Here is a 20,212-nt window from a genome sequence, read left to right on the forward strand (position 1 = left end):
ATGGGACAAGTCGGGACCAATAATGCCCTAGGTTAAATCATAATACGGGGCTAAATACCTAGACACACTGAGTGTTCATTGTCCACCATATTCTGACCTGACGCAATTGTTAAATTGAGAACGTACCACACATTCACTGTCTGGAACTCACCTATCCAAGTAGCATAACTCACAACAAATTGGATATTTTGTTAAACCTAGTGTTTGAATCACCATTTCAAACCATTAGCATAGCAGTATAATAAATACATGGAGAAGGGGGGGTGCCAATTTTTTTTCCTCTTCTCTTCAGGTGCCCAAAACATATTTTGTTTCCCTTCTGACTACGTTTGCTCCGCTATATTGTTCTCAATTGTTGACTAAGTAGTGGCTAATTATTGAAGCATACCTTATGGGTAGGTTGTCTTGATAAAGTTATAAAGGAACAAATAGCTAGCAAACTATTTGTGACCCTTTCATATGCTTGTTGCCACACTATCACATTAAATTAACTATTCTATTCAGAACCAAAAGCCAATAGCTACAACAACAAAAAAAAAACTGATCATCAGAGAAATTGTATATCCATTAGACCAAAAACTCTGTCAGCGACCTTGTAGTAGATTGTCTTAAGAAAGCATGACCAACAGGACACCAATTGCATGAAAGATGTACCCTAACATGCTCTGTCTACAGAAATCCACGTTGACATCGACCGATGACCCAACGTCCAGTGGCCCATCGATCGATGGGGGGGGAATGTAGTGGATTAACCAGAGGATTTCTTCATTGCTTGGACACAAACACACACTACCCCCACTTTACGGCCTATAAGGAAACTTCGAACCCAGAACACTCTAAAAAAACCTTGGAGTAATCTTTTTTCAAACAACCTTAAATTTCAAAATGACATTTACTGACTATTTCTTCACTCAGCCTCGCCCGAGAGCCCTAAATGCGAGTTTAGGGTAAAATTCTGTTTACATTCCTCCAAGTCATAAACCTCGGAGTTAATGTAAACAGTTGGAACATTTGCAACACATTTGCAACATTTGCATCACTAGGACGGGACTGCGGACTTAAGAGAGTGTCAAAACTTAATTAATGCCTTGGAAATTGTTAATTCACCAAATGTTGTACCAATTTAGGGGTTTGTGCCTAGTTATTTCTGCAAAGCACTAAGAAATAAGTTGACAGAAATGGTCTAAGCTTGGGATTCCATTTTCAACATTGCAGGCTCAAATTCTGTGGGGTGCAGGAAGAGCTCCTTCCCCCACCATCGTAAATTCCGATGCCAACCGCTTATCTAAGCATTCAGCAAAGGGAGAGGAATTTCTCACTGAGAAGATTTTGCTTAAAATACATATATATTGACTATATAAAAAAGGTGTTTTATAGAATGTTTACTAGATAATGGTATATGTGTCTGGTATATGGTATATGTGTTTGGATGTGTCCTGATTAAATTCTCCTACACATTCAAGTCTGAATCAACAAGGTTTAACTAGCATTTGATAATTTAGCTTTATTTGGTTATCAGTGGTTTAACCATGTATTATCTTTTAAGTGATTTAATTGGGTTTAAATAATAACATGACTCTTGATCTCTTTCTGACAGAGTACCATCCATCATCGTATTCCTAAGATTATCTTGAGTATTACAAAACTGTTTGTGGGCAAAATATATATATATATTACATTTATTGTGATTCAATTGTAAGATTGTTTGTTTCCTGAATTTATCCTCACAAACTGATATGCTGAAAAAGGTATTTTGATCCACTGTTTAATTGAGTTTTCTTTTGGTTTGATCTATTAGAAAAATGCTGAAGCATGTTGACCATGTGAGGAGGGGGGGGTTTATGGCCCTTTGTGAATCCCCACCAAAGTTTGAAATTGCTCCTAGACCAATCAAAACACAGACATTTGGGCCACAGGGCCAATCATAGCTCAGGGGCCAAACAGGCCACAGAGACTAATAGTAAACTGGGCAGACACAGTTTTAGTTCAGTTGCCAGTTGAGTTTTGGGAGTTCAGGTCAGAGCAGTTAGAGAAGGAGTTGGAGAAGATGAGTTGAGGAAAACGGTTAGAGGAGAGAGGTTAGGGAGCCAGAGATGGAGAAAGGATAGACTGTTAGTTTAGTCATCTTAAGTTAGTTTTCTTAGACTAGTGCATTTAATCTTCAAGTATATCAATATTAGCTATCCTAGTTGAAATATCTAAGGTTATTTTACAATCTACGAAGCCAAGCATTATTCCATCTAAGTTTAGCTAAAGTACAGCTGAAAAGGAGATCCGCCAGATCCAACCCAGAAACCTGCGGTCCGGAGGCCACCAGCAAGCCACCTGAGAGCGAAGGGATTTCCCTGTGGGTTCTATTGGGGCTCCGTGCTGACACAGGAAGTCCACCCACCCTGCAGACAGGCTCACGTGATCCTTTTTCGGGGTGAAGCAGCAGACGACCAACCCAGGCGGACGTCACCAAGGCTCACTTCAACAACTCAGAGTAAGGCAGAGCTGGGTTTAATCTTTCGGCAGATGGTGTCTGTTGGTCATGGTTTGGTCGGGTCTTTAATAGAGCGTCTTTAGTATAGATGACTCATTTTGAGTGGCTTGGTTGGAAATAAGAATTGGTTTCGTAGACTCAAAATGCCTTAGACCCTTATTTAGAAATATTCACTTAATAGTTCTATTAATCTTTATTCCTTTCATATCAGCATTATAACGTGTTTGTTCTTTTATTTCTCGTTTATTATTCTACACTATGATTTGATATATAATGGCTACATTTATGACTTGTTAATGAATTATTTACTCATATCTGTGTGATTTAATAAATACTTTTATTTTACAAAACCTGTCATTTCAGTGTGTTTTTCTGGATAACTTGGTTATGAAAATTTCTGTCACCTGTAGAAACCACACCCTGAGATGTCTTGTGTTATTAATTAATTTGATTAATTAATTAATTAATTAATCTAATTAAATTAATTTAATAACTGGCGCCCAATTAAAAAAATATTTCAACATCTCAATTAGCACCAGGTATTAAACCACTGAGCCGCTACAGAGTGGAAGCACAGACACTATAGGTGTTTCTAATAAAGTGGCCAGTAAGTGGAAGAACATAGTAGTAGGTGTTTCTAATAAAGTGGCCAGTGAGTTGAAGTGCAAGACAGTAAGTGTTTCTAATAAAGTGGCCAGTGAGTGGAAGCACAGACACTATAGGTGTTTCTAATAAAGTGGCCAGTAAGTGGAAGCCTAAAGTAGTAGGTGTTTCTAATAAAGTGGCCAGTGAGTGGAAGCACAGACACTATAGGTGTTTCTAATAAAGTGGCCAGTAAGTGGAAGTACATAGTAGTAGGTGTTTCTAATAAAGTGGCCAGTGATTGGAAGCCTAAAGTAGTAGGTGTTTCTATTAAAGTGTCCAGTAAGCGGAACGCTAAGGTAATAGCTGTTTCTAATAAAGTGGCCAGTGAGTGGAAGTGCAAGGCAGAAGGTGTTTCTTATAAAGTGGCCAGTTAGTGGAAGCACAAGACAGTAGGTGTTTCTTAAAAAGTGGCCAGTGAACGAGGGCACAAGGTAATAGGTGTTTCTAATAAAGAGGCCAGTGAGTAAAAGCACAAAATATAAGGTGTTTCTAATAAAATGGCCACTGAGTGTAGCACAAGACAGAAGCGTTTTCTAATAAAAAGAGTGTTTTGAACTTTTATGTTTAAATTAACTATGTTTTTCAAATAGATTCTGTTTCATTACTTTTATTTACCACTCTCTCTAACTGCAGTTCACTTCAGTGAAGCATGTCATATTAACAAGCTTATTTATAGATAAAATATATTATTATTAATATTATAATTAGGCACTTTGAAAAGGTGCTGTGGCAGATTTTAGGTTTGTTGTGTAACTTTGTTCTGTACGCCAGACCACATCAACACAGCCTTTCTTCTTCAATTACAGAGACAGAGGGAAAGGTTCTCTCCCCGAGGGAAACCAGTGACGTTGGTGGCCGAGAATACAGGAGTTACTATGGGAACCACTTCCGTAACCAGCTGAGTCAGAGTGCGCAGGTTAGAGCTCATCATCACAGAGTCATCAGGAGAAATCAAGCAGAGTTCATAAGCATTTAATACACACTTCCATCCACACTGATACACTACTGACCATACACACCAGTTCAGAGATCTCATCTAGAATAGAATAGAATAGAATAGAACGTGCACATTGGAGCTCAGATGTGCACCAACATAGAACAGAATTGAATAAAACATTATAGAATAGATCATGTGCACATGCATTTAAAAAGAATATGCAGCCACCTAGAATATAATAAAATAGAATAGGGAAGAGTACAGGAAAGTAGAGTAGAGTGGAATAGAACATGTGCACATGCATTTAAAATCCCAGCTGACCTCAGATATCCATCCACCAAGAATAGAATGAGCTAGAGTAACACAGAGTAAAGTAGAGTAGAGCAGAGTAGAGGAGTAGAGGAGAGGAGAGGAAATTAGAGTAGAGGAGTATAATAGAGTAGAGTAGAGTTAAGTAAAGTAGAACAGAACATGTACACATGTACACTAAAATAGAGTAGGACCTTATATAATCCACATAGAATAGAATATAATAGATTAGAAGAAGTACAGGAGTAGAGAAGAATAGAGTATTAGAGTAGAGGAGTAGAGTTGTGTAGATGAGTAAAGCAGAATAGAGTAGAAGAGAGGAATAGAAGAGTAGAGTAGAGGAGTAAAGTAGAGAAATAAAGAAGAGTAGTGTAGAGGAGTAAAGTCATTTTGAGTAGAGTAGATGAGTAGAGTAGAATAGAGTAGAAGAGTATAGTAAATGAGTAAAGTACAGAAATAAAGTAGAGTAGAGTAGATTAGAGTATAGGAGTACATGAGAGTAGAGTAGAATATAGTAGAGAATAGTATTAGAATATAATAGAACAGAGGACTAGAGTAAAGTAAAAAGTAGAGTAAAGTACAACTAGGGATGTATATTAAATTAAATACAACATGCACACATATTAGAATGGACTATATGGCTAGATATGATATATATGATTTATAAATGTGCACCCAGGCATTGGAATGTATTAGAATAGAATAGAATATAAAATAAAAGAAGCTAGTGAATGAAATAAGTGAAAATGCATTTGGTGTATAACATAATAGAATAGAATAGAATAGAATAAAACACGTGATATGCATAAATTGTGAGCATGCATATGCATATACTTGATATAGAAAAGAATAGAATAGAATAGAATAGGATAGAATAGAATAGAATATATAAACTTGGTAAATAATAGAACAGAATAAAATAAAAGGGAGAAGTAGGTAGAACACAGACAAACACAGACAGAATGAAATAGACTGCCATGCACATCTGAATAGAAATTAATGGATATTTACCCAACAAAACAGAATATAAGCAGAATAGACACACACTGGTTAAAAGCGATTAAATATAATATATTATGGAATATATGGACATTATACACGCCCAGCGAGATATCATTTGTAATTATGTCTGGGAATGAACCAAAGCATACAGCCCAATCACAGTATTATAAGATGCATGGAAAATTAAACCAGAATATTTGCAGCACTACTCATGATTTCTGGTCCAGAGCCCAAAACACCCGGGGCCATCAGCACATGTGCTCCTGCAGTGGCCTTTTTACCATCTGCTTTGGTTTGTATGTAAATTCCAGGCTTCTTTCTCCGTCAGTGAGTGTTAGAATTATCCTGTAGCTCTGTACAGTACTGCAGGTTTACTGAAACAAACAAACCATCGGTCAGATTTGTGTTTTAGAGTCATAGTCAGAGTCATAGTTCTAAAAGGCAGAGGGCAGATTACTGAAGGAAACACTGATGCGATGCTTTTTCTGATAGAAAGTGTAAACAGGGAAAGGCCTCAGTTATGACTGATTCTTCTAAAATTGAATGATTTTTGATAACTGATTTTATTTTTTTATTATTTTGAATTATTAATAGTGAATGAGAAGGGAAATGTGAGGACAGATTGCAGGTCTAAGGTCCTGCAGGCCATAGCACAGCCATGCTGATGATCTAAAGAGAAGTGCAACAGCTCCACCATGTGAACTATCTGGATACTGTTACTCACATGTCACGTGATGTATTGAGAGTCAGAGCTGACTCTACTTTTGTGAATTAACCAACAGAATAAAGAACTGTTCAATAATAATCAGATTTTTTTCTTGTTAAATAGTTTCCTTTATATTCCAAATAGTTTTCTATTCTATTTTATTCTATTCTATTCTATTCATGATCTTTTCTGGTATTTTTTGGTTCCGAATTAATTTATATTATATTCCTCGAAACCTAAAACCTACAAATTCTATCCAGATTATTTTATATTTTTCTAAATGTTTCCGTTATGTTTTTAATTATGTCACGTCTGGTGCTGTTAGCTCCTCTGTCCCTTCCACACCCAGCTCTAACGGAGGTTCTCAGGTCAACAACTACATTACCCAGAATGCACCACCCGCTGACATCACGCACTCACCTGATCACGTGACACCTCACCTGCTTCCTCCAGGAAGTCCTGAATACTGATTACTGGCACTATAAAAGAGCACTCCACACAAACACCCACGCCGTGTATTGTAGGTTCTCCTCTTTACAAAGCGTTCTATATCTCTTGTATCAGTTTATCTTGTGTATGACCTTGCCTTTGTTTTCTCAACGCCGATTATTGCCTTTGCCTCTGATATTGAATTGCTTGTGTATTACCTGGACTGTGTTTTCACTACTGCCTCTTGGATTACCTTGGATATTTTTATCAGTATCTGCACGTGTCTGCAATTCTGTGCTCACCATGACAAATTACATTCTTAGCTTTTTTTAGTTACTTGTTCCATCCTAAAGGGTTCTAAATAAAAAAAATCTAAATTGTATTTGGTTTTTATTCTATTATTTCAAGTTCTGTTTTGTTCTAAATACTTTTCTATTGTGCTCTTAATTCTTTTCTATTCGTATCCCATGTTTTTTGTTATATCCTAAATGGTCTATTATATATTATATATTATAGATCAATTATATGCAGAGTATTCTATATTATTCTAAATGATTCCAAATTATTCTATTCTATTCTATTCGTTTCCCATGTTTTTTTTTGTTATATCCTAAATGGTCTATTATATATTATACATTATAGATCAATTCTATGCAGAGTATTCTATATTATTCTAAATTATTCCAAATAATTCTATTCTATTCTATTCTACTGGATTCTGCTCGGTTCCTTCTTTTCGTTTGAGACTCAGTCTTAAATTGCCTTTATACAGTCAAAGTGGAAAAAATAATTGAATAAATAAATAGTGCACAGAACTGTAAGTCAGCTAAAGACCCGTTTGGGACGCGTCCCGCTGCACAGAGGGCGGGGCTTACAGAGAAAAGGGGCGTTGGGCTCTGGCTCTGCGGCTCTGATTGGTCGTCACGCTGCTCCCGGAAGAACATCAGTACAGTGTGTGAGTGTGTGTGTGATTGTGAGTGTGTATGTGTTTAGTGTATGTGTGTGTAGTGTGAGGACGGTGAAGGTGTGCAGGTGTGGGAGTCATGGCCGGAGCTCTGCTCAGATCAGCGCTGCGCCTGAAGCCTCGGCTGCGGCCCGCAGGAGCAGAGAGGAGGCGCTACAGCCAGAGGGTGAGGCTTCGTGCTGGGGTTCAGGGGGTAAACATTCAGAAACAGCAGCAGCACCTTTAACTCAGCTAGATTAATTTACTAAACTCAGAGCTTAGAGTAGTTCTCTTTTCCTAACCAGCCTGTAGTCCTGCAGTACTCTACTCTTACTCTACAATTCTGTGTTCCACCTTAAGTATTTATAATATAGAAGAAGTAGGGTGCGCCTCTACTCATCACCATCTTCATCACTGATCATTCAGAGCTTTTTTTTTTTTTCATTATTTTAAAAATGTTCTGCATTGTTGATTAATACGAATACTAGTAAGTCCTTCAAACTATAACAACATACATTTGCATCGCAAAGAAATTGAATCTCATTAGAATATCATTGAAAAGTTACTTTATTTCAGTAATTCAGTCCAAAAAGTGTAACTCATGTATTATATAGATGCATTACACACAGATTGATCTATTTTAATCGTTTATTTATTTTATTGTATGATTATGGCTTACAGCCAATGAGATGTGGGCCGCGTGCCAAATCCTGCTGGAAAATGAAATCTGCATCTCCATAAAAGTTATCAGCAGAATGAAGCAAGAAGTGGTCAAGGAAAACGCTGCACTGTTTTCCACAGATTGTGGAAACTTCACACTAGACCTCAAGCAGTTTGGACTGTGTGTCTCTCCACTCTTCCTCCAGACTCTGGTCACTTGGTTTCCAAATGAAATGTAAAATTTACTGATGGTCACAAACCAGAATATGTTTTATATTTTAGATTATACCTCTTGATTAGATGGCAGCTTTAAACATCTTTGCGTTTTCACAGTAAGCTTTATGAGGTAGAGTCTAGAATGGTTTTCAATTAACAGCTGTGCTGAACTTATCCTGTGCCGAAAGTATTCTCAAGTGCAGTCACAATCAAAAATCAAAAATAGTCAGTGCCTCTGAACATGCTCCCTACACTGCTCATAAAGTTACATTGTACACCCAACTGTTATCAAACACACAGTGAAATGTGGCTTACAGAGTATGAGGCTACTTTTCTGCTTTTTAAATCAAATCAAAGAATGTTTTATCACATCCATAGTCATCATGTGGTATAACTTGCAGTAACTGCTTTGATGACAGTTGCATGGTACAGTTATGTAAGTAACTGATAGAATGTATATATTATGCACAAATGTGTATTTATAAACAAACAAGAATGTGTAAATCTACACAAATATACAATATTGAATATAGAAGTAAAGTGTGAAGTGTAAATAAATGTTATCATGTTCTGTATGTTCTCTGCAGAGTGAAGGGCTTGAGCGAGCAGTAGCAGCGTTCCGCTCCGTCAGTGGGGATGAAGGTGTGAGTCTGGGTGAAGCAGTCAGGGAACAGCATGGGAGGGATGAGTCAGTGCACAGGTGAGACAGCAGAGACCTCCCCTTCCAGTAATTTACTGTTTACTGTTCACAACCAAGACTCACCTGTGAGCTTAAGAAAAGTATGTTACTGTAACACCACTCCTGTAGTAGTATTGTGCGATATAGTTTATTCTAAGTACCTTATTTTTCACAGAAATCATCAGTTTGCCTTAAAATCCAGTGTGCCCGATGTATGATGTATGTATTATTGTATTATGTATGAATTTTACCAGTCAAGCATTTAACTCCCCCAAATAAACAGTTTTCAGAAGAGAAATCTGTGTAGAGCTGGTTTGACTTTAAAATATATATATATATATTTTTAAGAAATACAGTTTTGTTTACTTAACTTATCTTAGCTTTACAGCCACAGAGTACGAAACCTGCTGAATTAGGAGGAAATCATGGTGACACACCTGTGCCTTACTAGCGTAACATAATGCACCTTATAATCCAGTGCAATTTATAGTACAAAAATATGATATTAGTAGATTTTAGTAGAATTTAGATATTTGACAATAATTTGATCAAAAGTTTACTTAGTGACATCTAAATATATAAAATATATATATATATAAAATATATAAAATAAAATGCATTTCCAGTATTGTTTGTTGGTATATATCTTTTTTTTAATGAATGCTTTCCAGCCTGAGGACTCACTGATATGTAATCTGTGAGTAGTGATATGTAATCACTAGTCAGTGGCACTCTGATATGATAAGTATATTATCTGTATAGTTTTATAGTCTTTACTCAAGTCCTGAATTATTAAGCTCAGAACTCCAGCATAGTTAGCTGCATTGCTGGCTAACAGCCAGATTCAGCCGGATTTAGCCAGATTTGTGCTGTTATTAAAACATTCACAGCAGCTGGCCTCAACAGTGTTGGAGCTGTTTTAGCTGTGATGCTACCAGCCAGTCTCAGCAGGCTTGGAGCGCATTAGACCCGATACTGACTAATTAATGTGGGCTTTGGGCAGGTTTTTGAGTGATATTGAAAAAACTCTGTTGTCAGATGTCGTCCCCCGGATGTCGTGGTGTTCCCCCGCTGTGTGGAGGAGGTCAGCGCTCTGGCCAAAATCTGCCATGAACACCAGTTACCCATCATCCCCTTTGGCACAGGAACGGGTCTGGAGGGTGGAGTTGGGGCTCTAAAAGTGAGTGTTGTGACAACTTATAGTTCTCTGACAGAATCCGACTCCCCTTCGTGTACATGTTTTTGCCCCAAACAGAATGATTGTAAAATATTATTTTCAGATTCCTTTTATTTCTGTTTATAAATAAGGGTTAATATACTGTTACAGTAAATAAATAAATTCGAAGTCTAATTTGTGTTGGCATTTGTGTGACACGGCTGCACGTAGTGCTGGGCAGTATGACCAAAAATGCATATCACGGTATTTTGGAAGATTCATTTCTGACAGTTTCACTGTATTTTTATTATTATTTACTTATACTTTTTTTGTATGACTGGGCTTTTATATACATTTATGACTTACTGTGCTCTTAGGAGTACATATAATATCAAACAATAAAGCTTTAAATTAAGGCTTTATTTACTATTGGGTTTACTTTGTCCCACAAAATTACACAATATATAAAGAAATCAGACTTAATTATCAGAAAAACAACTGAACAACATTAAAAAGAGATATAGACCTTAAAAAGAGATACGCCAGCAACTTTAACTTTTAATAGTTTAATAGTTCACTGCTAAACACTAAAAAAAAAAAGTATGGCACAATTTAGACACAAGTTAGATATTTTTTTTAATATGTTATTATTGAAGCCATTAGAGGCATTAAAGTATATAAATAGTATATAAATTGTTCTGAAAGTCTACACTATCTAGAAGTGTTTTTACACTGCGTAAGAACCAGACCATCAGTAGATCTGAAACAAGAACATCTCTTCAGGTTGAACCTAATTCTGTTCCTATTGTCCGAATCGTAGTTCACACCCCCTTTCACACCTGTTACAATGATTCAGACCCAAACTGAAAAGTCTGGACCAAACAAGGCAGGTGAGATAGCCCCCTTTAATTCCCATTTGAGACAATGTTTAAAAAACTAACAATTAAAATATTTAAATTATTCGTAGATGAAACGAAATATAGTTCGCGTAAAATCTGCACCATCACCTGAAATAAAATAATAATTTCTTGTTTTTAGCCTTATTATGGGACTGTACTTTAAAAAAATACAAATCTTGACTGCTTGACTTGAAAGATCTCAGTCGACTGCTGGGTATCTGACTTTTAGAAGGAAGACCTAACTGTTAATGTTATTATAATATGTAACACTCACTGTATTAATTTATCACTAACTTTGTTTATTTACTACACTGGATACAAAGTTGGTCTGTTCTGATATAAAACTAAAACAGGGATGTTGTCTGAGCATTAGCTTTAGCTGAAGTGAATCTGTGTGTTTTTCTGTGAGGGTGGAGTCTGTTTCAGTCTGAGGAACATGGACCAGGTGCTGGCCCTTCACCAGGAGGACTTTGATGTGACGGTGGAGCCGGGTGTCACCAGAAAAGCTCTGAACTCTTACCTGCGGGACACGGGGCTATGGTTTCCTGTGGGTGAGTTGTTGTACAGTATATGAAAGCCTTGTTTAGAAAATCGAGAAATACTCAAACCAGCCCTTCTGACACCAACAGTGTGCATCAGGCACTGGTGTAAGTGAGCAGTACAACTGTGTGTGTCGTTTATTAATTTAGCTTGTGTTTATCTAGAGTTTATCTAGTGAACAATCAAACAACATTGTAAAAGAAATAAGTGCAGAAATCTTGGTTCTTCCAAAGGGTTCACTTACTTTTTCTAGCCTGCACTGTGGATGTTTACTCAGTGTTCTGAATTGAATGAAAAACCCACAAACAGTACTATTATGCAGTTGTTGGTATATATACTTGTGCCTTCGATGACAATTACACCATAATTTATTAATAATCACACTCATTACTTTTCATGGATATAGACAATTGTTATTATGCCAATTAACTGGATCTCTATTAACACACAGACTATTAAATTCATATATAAAGAGGGTAAACAACTACTTTAAGTGTAGTCCATGTTAATTTACACAGTACCAGTCAAAAGTTTGGACACCACCTTATTCAATGTTTTTATTTCTTCATTTATTTTATTATTCTACATTGTAGATTAATATTAAAGACATCAAAATAATTAAGGCCCACATATGAAATTACGTAGTAAATAAAAAAGTCATCCACAATCTCCTGATCTAATCCTGATGAACTGAGATGTTGATTTGAGGTGATTTAATTGGGATGAGCTGGAGCTTCACAGCGTGAAGGAAAAGCAGCAACTATTGTTCAGCACCTTAAGGAACTCCTTCAAGATGCTGAGAAAACTATTCCAGGTGACTCTCCCTCATAAAGACACTGAGATAAAAATACCAAGAGTGTGCAGATCTGTCCTCAAAGATAAATCTAAAGTATAAAACATATTCTGGTTTGTTTAACACTTTTTGTTAAGTAAGTAATTCTGCATGTGTTCCTGTATAGCTTTAATATAGTCTTCAATATTAAATTTAAAAATGTATGTAAAAAAATATATAAAAATAAAAAAAAAATACACTTAATAAGAAGAGCTGTGTCCAAACATTTGACTGGTACTGTATATTATCAGAAATTACATAATTACATTACTCCTACACACAATTTAGTAGAGTGTGTGATTTAAAATGAAAGAAGTATACATGTTGTTGATTGGTTCTGCCAGTCACAGCAGTTAGAGGATGGATGTTTGTACAGCTGAGAGTATAGTGTGTGTCTGTTATTTTTGTGTGTGTGTGTGTGTTCAGACCCAGGTGCCGACGCCTCTCTCTGTGGAATGGCGTCCACCAGCGCGTCCGGCACTAACGCAGTTCGCTACGGCACCATGCGGGAGAACGTCCTGAACCTGGAGGTGGTTCTGGCGGACGGCACTATCATCCACACGGCGGGCAGGGGGCGCCGACCAAGGTACGTCACCATGGTAACACAGTGAACCTTAACCTTTCAAGACGTGTGTCTTACACAGAAATCTTCAGACTGGAGGAGATACAGTAGTAACGTTGTGCTGAGATTGGAGCTCAGAGGTGTGGCAGAAGAATGATGGACACTGGATTTTTTATTGTCTTTTAAAAGCAAGTTAAAGTACAGACCCTCTGGCTGATAACCCCCTTATTCCTTTCTCTCCCTGCAGGAAGACTTCAGCAGGGTATAACCTCACCAATCTGTTTGTGGGTTCAGAGGGAACTCTGGGTATTCTGACGAAAGCGACGTTACGGCTGTATGGTATTCCGGAGAGCATGGTGTCCGCTGTCTGCTCGTTCCCCTCCGTCCAGGCTGCAGTGGACAGTACAGTTCAGGTGCTGCAGGCCGGAGTGCCCATCGCTCGCATTGGTGAGCACCAGCGGACACACATTCACACAGCATGATCACACACAGCTCTGCAAAAAATAAGAGACCACCTAAAAATAATGAGTTTCTTTGATTTTACCAAATTGAAAACCTCTGGAATATAATCAAGAGGAAGATGGATGATCACAAGCCATCAAACCAAGCTGAACTGCTTGAATTTTTGCACCAGGAGTAAAGGCATAAAGTTATCCAAAAGCAGTGTGTAAGACTGGTAGAGGAGAACATGATGCCAAGATGCATAAAAACTGTGATTAAAAAAACACCAAACATTGATTTCTGAACTCTTAAAACTTTATGAAAATGAACTTGTTTTTTGCATAATTTGAGGTCTAAAAGCTCTTCATCTTTTATTGTTATTTCAGCCATTTCTCATTTTCTGCGAATAAATGCTCTAAATGACTCCAAATTGTATTTGGAATTTGGGAGAAAGGTCTGTAGTTTATAGAATAAAACATATACCTATAAAGAGCAAAATCAATTATTAATTAATTAATCAATTATCTGCTAGGAAATTATGCAAATACATTAATTCATATACAGTACCAGTCAAAAGTTTGTGTTGAGTGTTAAACAAACCAAAATACTGGTACTCTGTGAAGCATTTAGGTTCCTGTTGAGCTGTTAACTTGTGGTTTCTGAAGCTGGAAACTCTGATGAACTTCTGATGAATCCTGTCTAACAGAGGTAACTCTTGCTTTTCCTTTCCTGGGGCGGTCCTCATGAGAGCCAGTTTCATCATTTTATCAACATTTTTAATGTTTTTTTTTTTTGCCACTACACTTGAGGATACTCTTAAACATCTTGAAATCTTTTGGATTGATTGACCTTAATTTTTTTGTTTTGTAATTTGTTTTGTTTGTTTAGTTGAATAGTTCTTAAGTTTTTAAGTCATTAATATTAATATACAATGCTGAAATCAATAATAAAAAAAGAACAAATATTAATGAGAATCTGTATCCAAACTTTTGAGTAGTTTTGATAAACTTGCTGTTAATAACAGATACTGTGTATTACCAATTTACACAGTTTACACTGTTGTTTACACAGTTACTTGACACATTTAATTAAACAGAGTATTATCATTTTAGTGTGATTATGAATAAATTATAGTGAAGAAAATTATTTTTTTTAAATAGTGCAACTACCTACTATAATAATATTAGTGTTACTACTACTACAACTGCCACTAATAATAATAATATTAGTAATAATAATAGTTCTACTACTAGTTCTACTACAACTACCAACAACAACACTTGTGTTTTAGTTTTTTTTTTGTTGTTGTTTTCTTTCACAAAAATTGCATTGACCTTATATGACACACACACACACACTTTTTACATTTATATTTTATGCAGAGTGATTCATGCTAGCTCGCTGCAGAGTCCCTGGAGGAACACAGGGATTAGTGTCTTTCTCAGGGGGCCAGTGGCAGTAGTTTTAAGCTGGGATTAAATCCATGATCTCTTCAGCCAGAGTCAGCTTCTGTTTCCACCTTCTTCATCTCCACAGAGACTTTTAGCAGTGATCAGATGTTTAAAACTCAGCCCAGAACATTTGAAAAACGTGATTTTTGTGTTCAGACTGCAGACAAATCAGATTTGTTCCTTAAATCCAGTCTGCTGAGATGACCCTCTTTGCTGGTCACAAAGTAAACACAAATTACCTTGCTGGAGGTGTGACTTTCATAGCGAGATGGAGGAACATCGTTTGGCCGTCCAATCAGTCGCCTTATCAAAATGGAATAAGATGGGGATCTGAGTGATCCAGCGGGCCGAGAGATTGCTGGTTCCAATCCCGTTCGTGTACTGTAGCTTGCCGTTTATTAGCTGCTGGAGCCCTGAGAGAGCACAATTGGTCTTGCTCTCTCTGGGTGGGTAGATGGCACTCTTTCCCCTCACTACTTTAAAGGGTGATGTTGATCAGCACAAGGCTGCATCTGTGAGCTGATGTATCAGAACCGAGTCACTGTGCTTTTCTCCGCAGCAGTTTGAAAAGAGGCGGTGGCTGACTTCTCATGTATCGAAGGAGGCATGTGCTAGTCTTCACCCTCCTGGTGTTGGGGCATATCTAGTGATTGGGGGAGTCCTAATAAGTGGGTTGGGTAATTGCCTTGTAAATTAGGGAGAAAATGGGATAAAAATAGAAATATAAATAATAAAAAAATAGAATAAGATGTATAGTGTTTTCGGATCATGAGGAGGAGAAAGTGTGGTGTTGTAAGGTGGAGCTGTGGGCTAATCGATCCGCCAGCAGGTTAGACTAATGTACTGCAGGTGTGTGTCTTATCTTGAAGCAGTGCAAGGTCTAACAGAGTCAGCAGAATAGAGAAAAATGCAAGTTTGCAGTTCCATGTTAATGTATAGAAACACAGCCGTGGTCCAGAGTTTAAGGAATGTATACCTCTCTCTGTATCAGCATTTCATAACCGACCTCAAACTTAAACAGACCTATAGTTTCTGTTTCATGTTGTAGTTAGAAACAAAACATTTCTTTATATAATCTCACTTAGACTCGTCTACTGATGTACAGTGGCTTGCAAACGTATTCATACCCTTTAAACATTTTCACATTTTGTCACCTTACAACCAGAAACTTGTATTCGTATTTTATTGAGATTTTAAGTTATTTCCGTGGAACGAAAATGATACATGGTTTTTTAAAACTTTTAACAACTAAAAATATAAAAAAGTGTGACATGCAAAGTATTCATATATCAGTACTTAGTGGAGCCATCATTCGCTGCAGTTACAACTGTAAGTTCTTTGGAATTCTTCTCTACCAGCTCTGCGTTCATTGGAACTTAACTAAAAGAAAGTAAGTAATACAAGTTCTGTTTTGTGTTTTTTTTTTTTTGTCTTTTTAGAGTTTCTGGACGATGTGATGATCGGAGCCTGTAACAGTTTTAACTCTTTATCCTACCCTGTGACCCCCACCCTCTTTCTGGAGTTCCACGGAAGCTCCAAGAGCTTAGAGGAGCAAGTGTCCATCACAGGTGTGTGTCTGAGAATGCATACCCCTGTATATTTAACCACTTGACCAGAGTTTAGTCAGGATATTACACTGTTTGTACAGCTCAAAAGTTTGGACACACCTTCTTTTTTTCAATGCGTTTTCTTTATTTTTATGACTCTTTACATTGTAGATTCTCACTGAAGGCATCAAAACTGTGAATGAACACATGTGGAGTTTTATGTACTTAACAAAAAAAGGTGAATTAACTAAAAAAAAAAAAAATGATATTCTAGTTTCTTCAAAATAGCCACCCTTTGCTCTGATTGCTGCTTTGCACACTATTGGCATCATTCTGTCAATGAGCTTTAAGAGGTGGCCACCTGAAATGGTTTTCCAACAGTCTTGAAGGAAGGAGTTCCCAGAGGTGTTTAGCACTTGTTGCCCCTTTGTCTTCACTCTGTGCATATTTTGTTAAGTACATAAAACTCCACATGTGTTCATTCATAGTTTTGATGCCTTCAGTGAGGATCTACAATGTAAATTGTCATGAAAATAAAGAAAACGCATTGAATGAGAAGGTGTGTCCAAACTATTGGCCTGTACTGTACCTATATTCTTGGTAATAGAAATACGTTATTTCTTATATTGTGAAAGTCAAACAAAAACATTGTTTTTTCAAAATCTCAAATTTAATAAAATTAACCTTAATTTAAGAGAAAAAATAACAACGAATGCAGTGAATCAGGTGTCCCAGTATTTTTATTCCAATTGTTTTGAATTGTATTTAATTATTTATTTAATTAAATGTGTGTGTGCGTGTGTCCAGAGGAGATCACGCGGGATAATGGAGGTTCTGACTTTGCCTGGGCTGAGGATGAGGAGACGAGGGCGAAGCTGTGGAAAGCTCGTCATGATGCCTGGTACGCTTCACTGGCTCTGAGGCCGGGCTGCAAGGTGAGAACAGCAGCACTACTGCATTTACTGCAAATAATAACAATATCTCAATTCATTACCTTTAACCTTCTTAACTATTAACATTTAGTAATCTTTAGTCTTTAATGTCTTAACTAGTGTCCTTTAATACAATTGCAAAAGTGTTCATATATCTTTTTCAAATTTTGTCTCCTAACAACCATAAACTTAAATTAATTTTATTGAGATTTTAAGTGATGGACCAACCAGCTTTCTACCAGCTTTGAGCATCCAGAGACTGAGACTTTTGAACATTCATCTCAAGCTCAAGCTCAGCCAGGTTTGATATAGAGCGTCTGTGAACAGCAATTTTCATGTCTTGCCACAGAATCTCAATTGGATTTAGGTGAGGACTTTGATTGGGCCATTCTAACACATAGCCCTGGCTGTATGTTTTGGGTCATTGTCTTGTTGGAAGGTGAATCTCCTTCCCAGTCTCAAGTCTTTTGCAGCCTCCAACAGGTTTTCTTCCAGGATTGTCCTGTATTTAAATCCATCCATCCAGCTCTGACCAGCTTCCCTGCACCTGCTGAAAAAAGCATCCCCACAGCATGATGCTGCCACCACCATGTTTCACAGTGGGGATAGTGTGTTCAGGGTGATGAGCAGTGTTACTTATCCTCCTCTCATAGCGCTTTGCATGAAGGCCAAAAAGTTCAACTTTGGTCTCATCTGACCACAGAACCTTAGTCCACACGCTTAATGTGTCCTCTACATAAATTTGGCTAATTGCAAATGTCACTTGTTATATATTTATTTTATGTGAAAATGTGAAAAAGGGTTATAAAAACTTTTGCAGTGTTATTTTTATTTGACTTTGCATTTAGCAGTGTTTATTACTGTTAATTAATTCATGTACCCTTATTATAAAGTGTACCAAGATGTTATATAGTTACAGCACATAATGGTATCATCATTACTTCTAAAACACTGACAGCAGCAGGTTTCATTAAAACACGGTTTAAAAGAAGCTCCCAAGAGGTGTCTAACATTTCGCCCTGAGGATTCTGGGAGTCCAAGCAAGCGATTAATGTGTTTAAATGCTGGATCTGTACGAGCTGTTCTCTCTCTTTCTCTGCAGGCGTACTCCACTGATGTGTGTGTGCCGCTGTCTCGTCTGCCTCAGATCATTGTGGAAACCAAGGAGGACCTAATAAGAAACAACCTTACAGGTATACATACATCTATTATCCAAGCTGTGTCTTACACACGCTAATACACTCCTACAGAGAATATGTATAACATATTATAGATTATTCTCTTTTTTCTGAGACATTTTTAGGGAGGATTTTAGGGGTTTTCATTAGCTGTCAGCCATAATCATCAACAATAAAATACATAAATGCTTAAAATAGATCACTCTGTGTGTAATACATCTATATAATATATGACTTTCACATTGTATATAAATCATCATATTTATGGGTGTATTTTTTTGTTGATGTGGTTTGTGATGTTGTTTTTTGTTTTGCTGGGTGAGGTCCCATTGCGGGTCACGTGGGAGATGGAAACTTCCACTGTATCATGGTGCTGGACCCAAATGACCCGGATGAAGTGCAGAGAGTTCATGAGTTCACTGAAAGGCTGGCCAGGTGTGTACATCGCTCCATATTTCTTATTTTTAATAGAAAAAAAATATTAATTCAAATTTTTGTTAGAAATTATATGTATATTATATTCAATATTATTTACAGATATTTTCATCATTTTGTAGTATTTTTGTTGGCTGCTAATTTAGCTCATCATCAAACTTTATGAAATGTGATTGTGTGATCCCAAATTGTTCTAATTTTGTGTGTGTGTTTTGTGTATGTATGTAGGAGAGCTCTAGCCATGGATGGTACCTGCACAGGTGAGCATGGTGTGGGTCTGGGGAAGCGGGCTCTGCTGAGGGAGGAGCTGGGCCCAATGGCGATGGAGGTCATGCAAGGTCTGAAGGCCACACTGGACCCCAAAAACCTAATGAACCCTGGAAAAGTTCTGTAGAAATTCAGAATACACCAGCAGGACGTCCAGTGTTACCATATCCCACTCCAACATTTTGAAAGAATTCCTGAAGATCATTTAAAGAGAAACGTTAAGTCTAAGGTGGATTTCTCTATGACAGAAATGAATGTGATTTTGGAAAACTGCCACAGTTGCACTCCTTAAAAAAACTGCAAAGATTGCAAATCTAACAATATTTCAGATATTATTGGCTTCATTTCTATAGAACAGAATGAAACTTTAACGTCCAGATTTACTATGTTAATTTAACAGGACTAATTATCCTATATTTACAGCCTTTACCTAGAAACATGCAGTTGTTCAGTGTTCTTTAAGGACTAACATAATATTATACCAGAGTTAGGTCCGACCCGGCAATGTGATTGGCTGAGAGGTGTTCTGTTATGTCTTCATTAAGTTCTTGTTTCTTTTACTGGGTAACTCACATGAACTAACACATTGCTAATGCCACCTACAGGATGACTGATGTAACAACAGCTATAAGTTTAACAACTACATAATATGTTCTATGAGTGCCATTATCAGCCGGTAATGCATCATAACTGAAGCTCTCCATGTATTACTCCTCCACATACAGGTTACCTAGCAATGATGCAGAGCTTACAAGCCAAACAGAGAATGTGATAAATAAATAAATGGTGATTTGTGAAAATCACATTAAATTCTGTCATAAAAAACAGCTTAGATCAAAGGTTCCTAATATAGTCATTAGGCCTGTCATGATAACTACTACATTTTCTTTAATGAATGTCATTTTAAGACCATATTGCGCCACTGATTTACAGTACCAGTCAAAAGTTTGGATACAACTTG

General features: G+C 37.0%; 1 protein-coding gene across 1 annotated transcript; it reads left to right on the top strand.

Annotated features, from left to right (window-relative positions):
• Window positions 1–7,441: 7,441 nt before the first annotated feature.
• ldhd (lactate dehydrogenase D) lies at window positions 7,442–19,796 on the top strand. Its single transcript, XM_022683881.2, has 11 exons — window positions 7,442–7,643; window positions 8,920–9,032; window positions 10,050–10,191; window positions 11,476–11,617; window positions 12,865–13,024; window positions 13,248–13,447; window positions 16,332–16,460; window positions 17,247–17,374; window positions 18,474–18,564; window positions 18,873–18,984; window positions 19,213–19,796. Exons 1-11 carry the CDS (start codon window positions 7,557–7,559, stop codon window positions 19,376–19,378), a joined length of 1,470 nt encoding a protein of 489 aa, XP_022539602.2. The 5' UTR covers window positions 7,442–7,556; the 3' UTR covers window positions 19,379–19,796.
• Window positions 19,797–20,212: the final 416 nt, after the last annotated feature.

The sequence above is a fragment of the Astyanax mexicanus genome, chromosome 10 (genome assembly GCF_023375975.1).
Source record: "Astyanax mexicanus isolate ESR-SI-001 chromosome 10, AstMex3_surface, whole genome shotgun sequence".
Lineage (NCBI taxonomy): Eukaryota > Metazoa > Chordata > Actinopteri > Characiformes > Acestrorhamphidae > Astyanax > Astyanax mexicanus.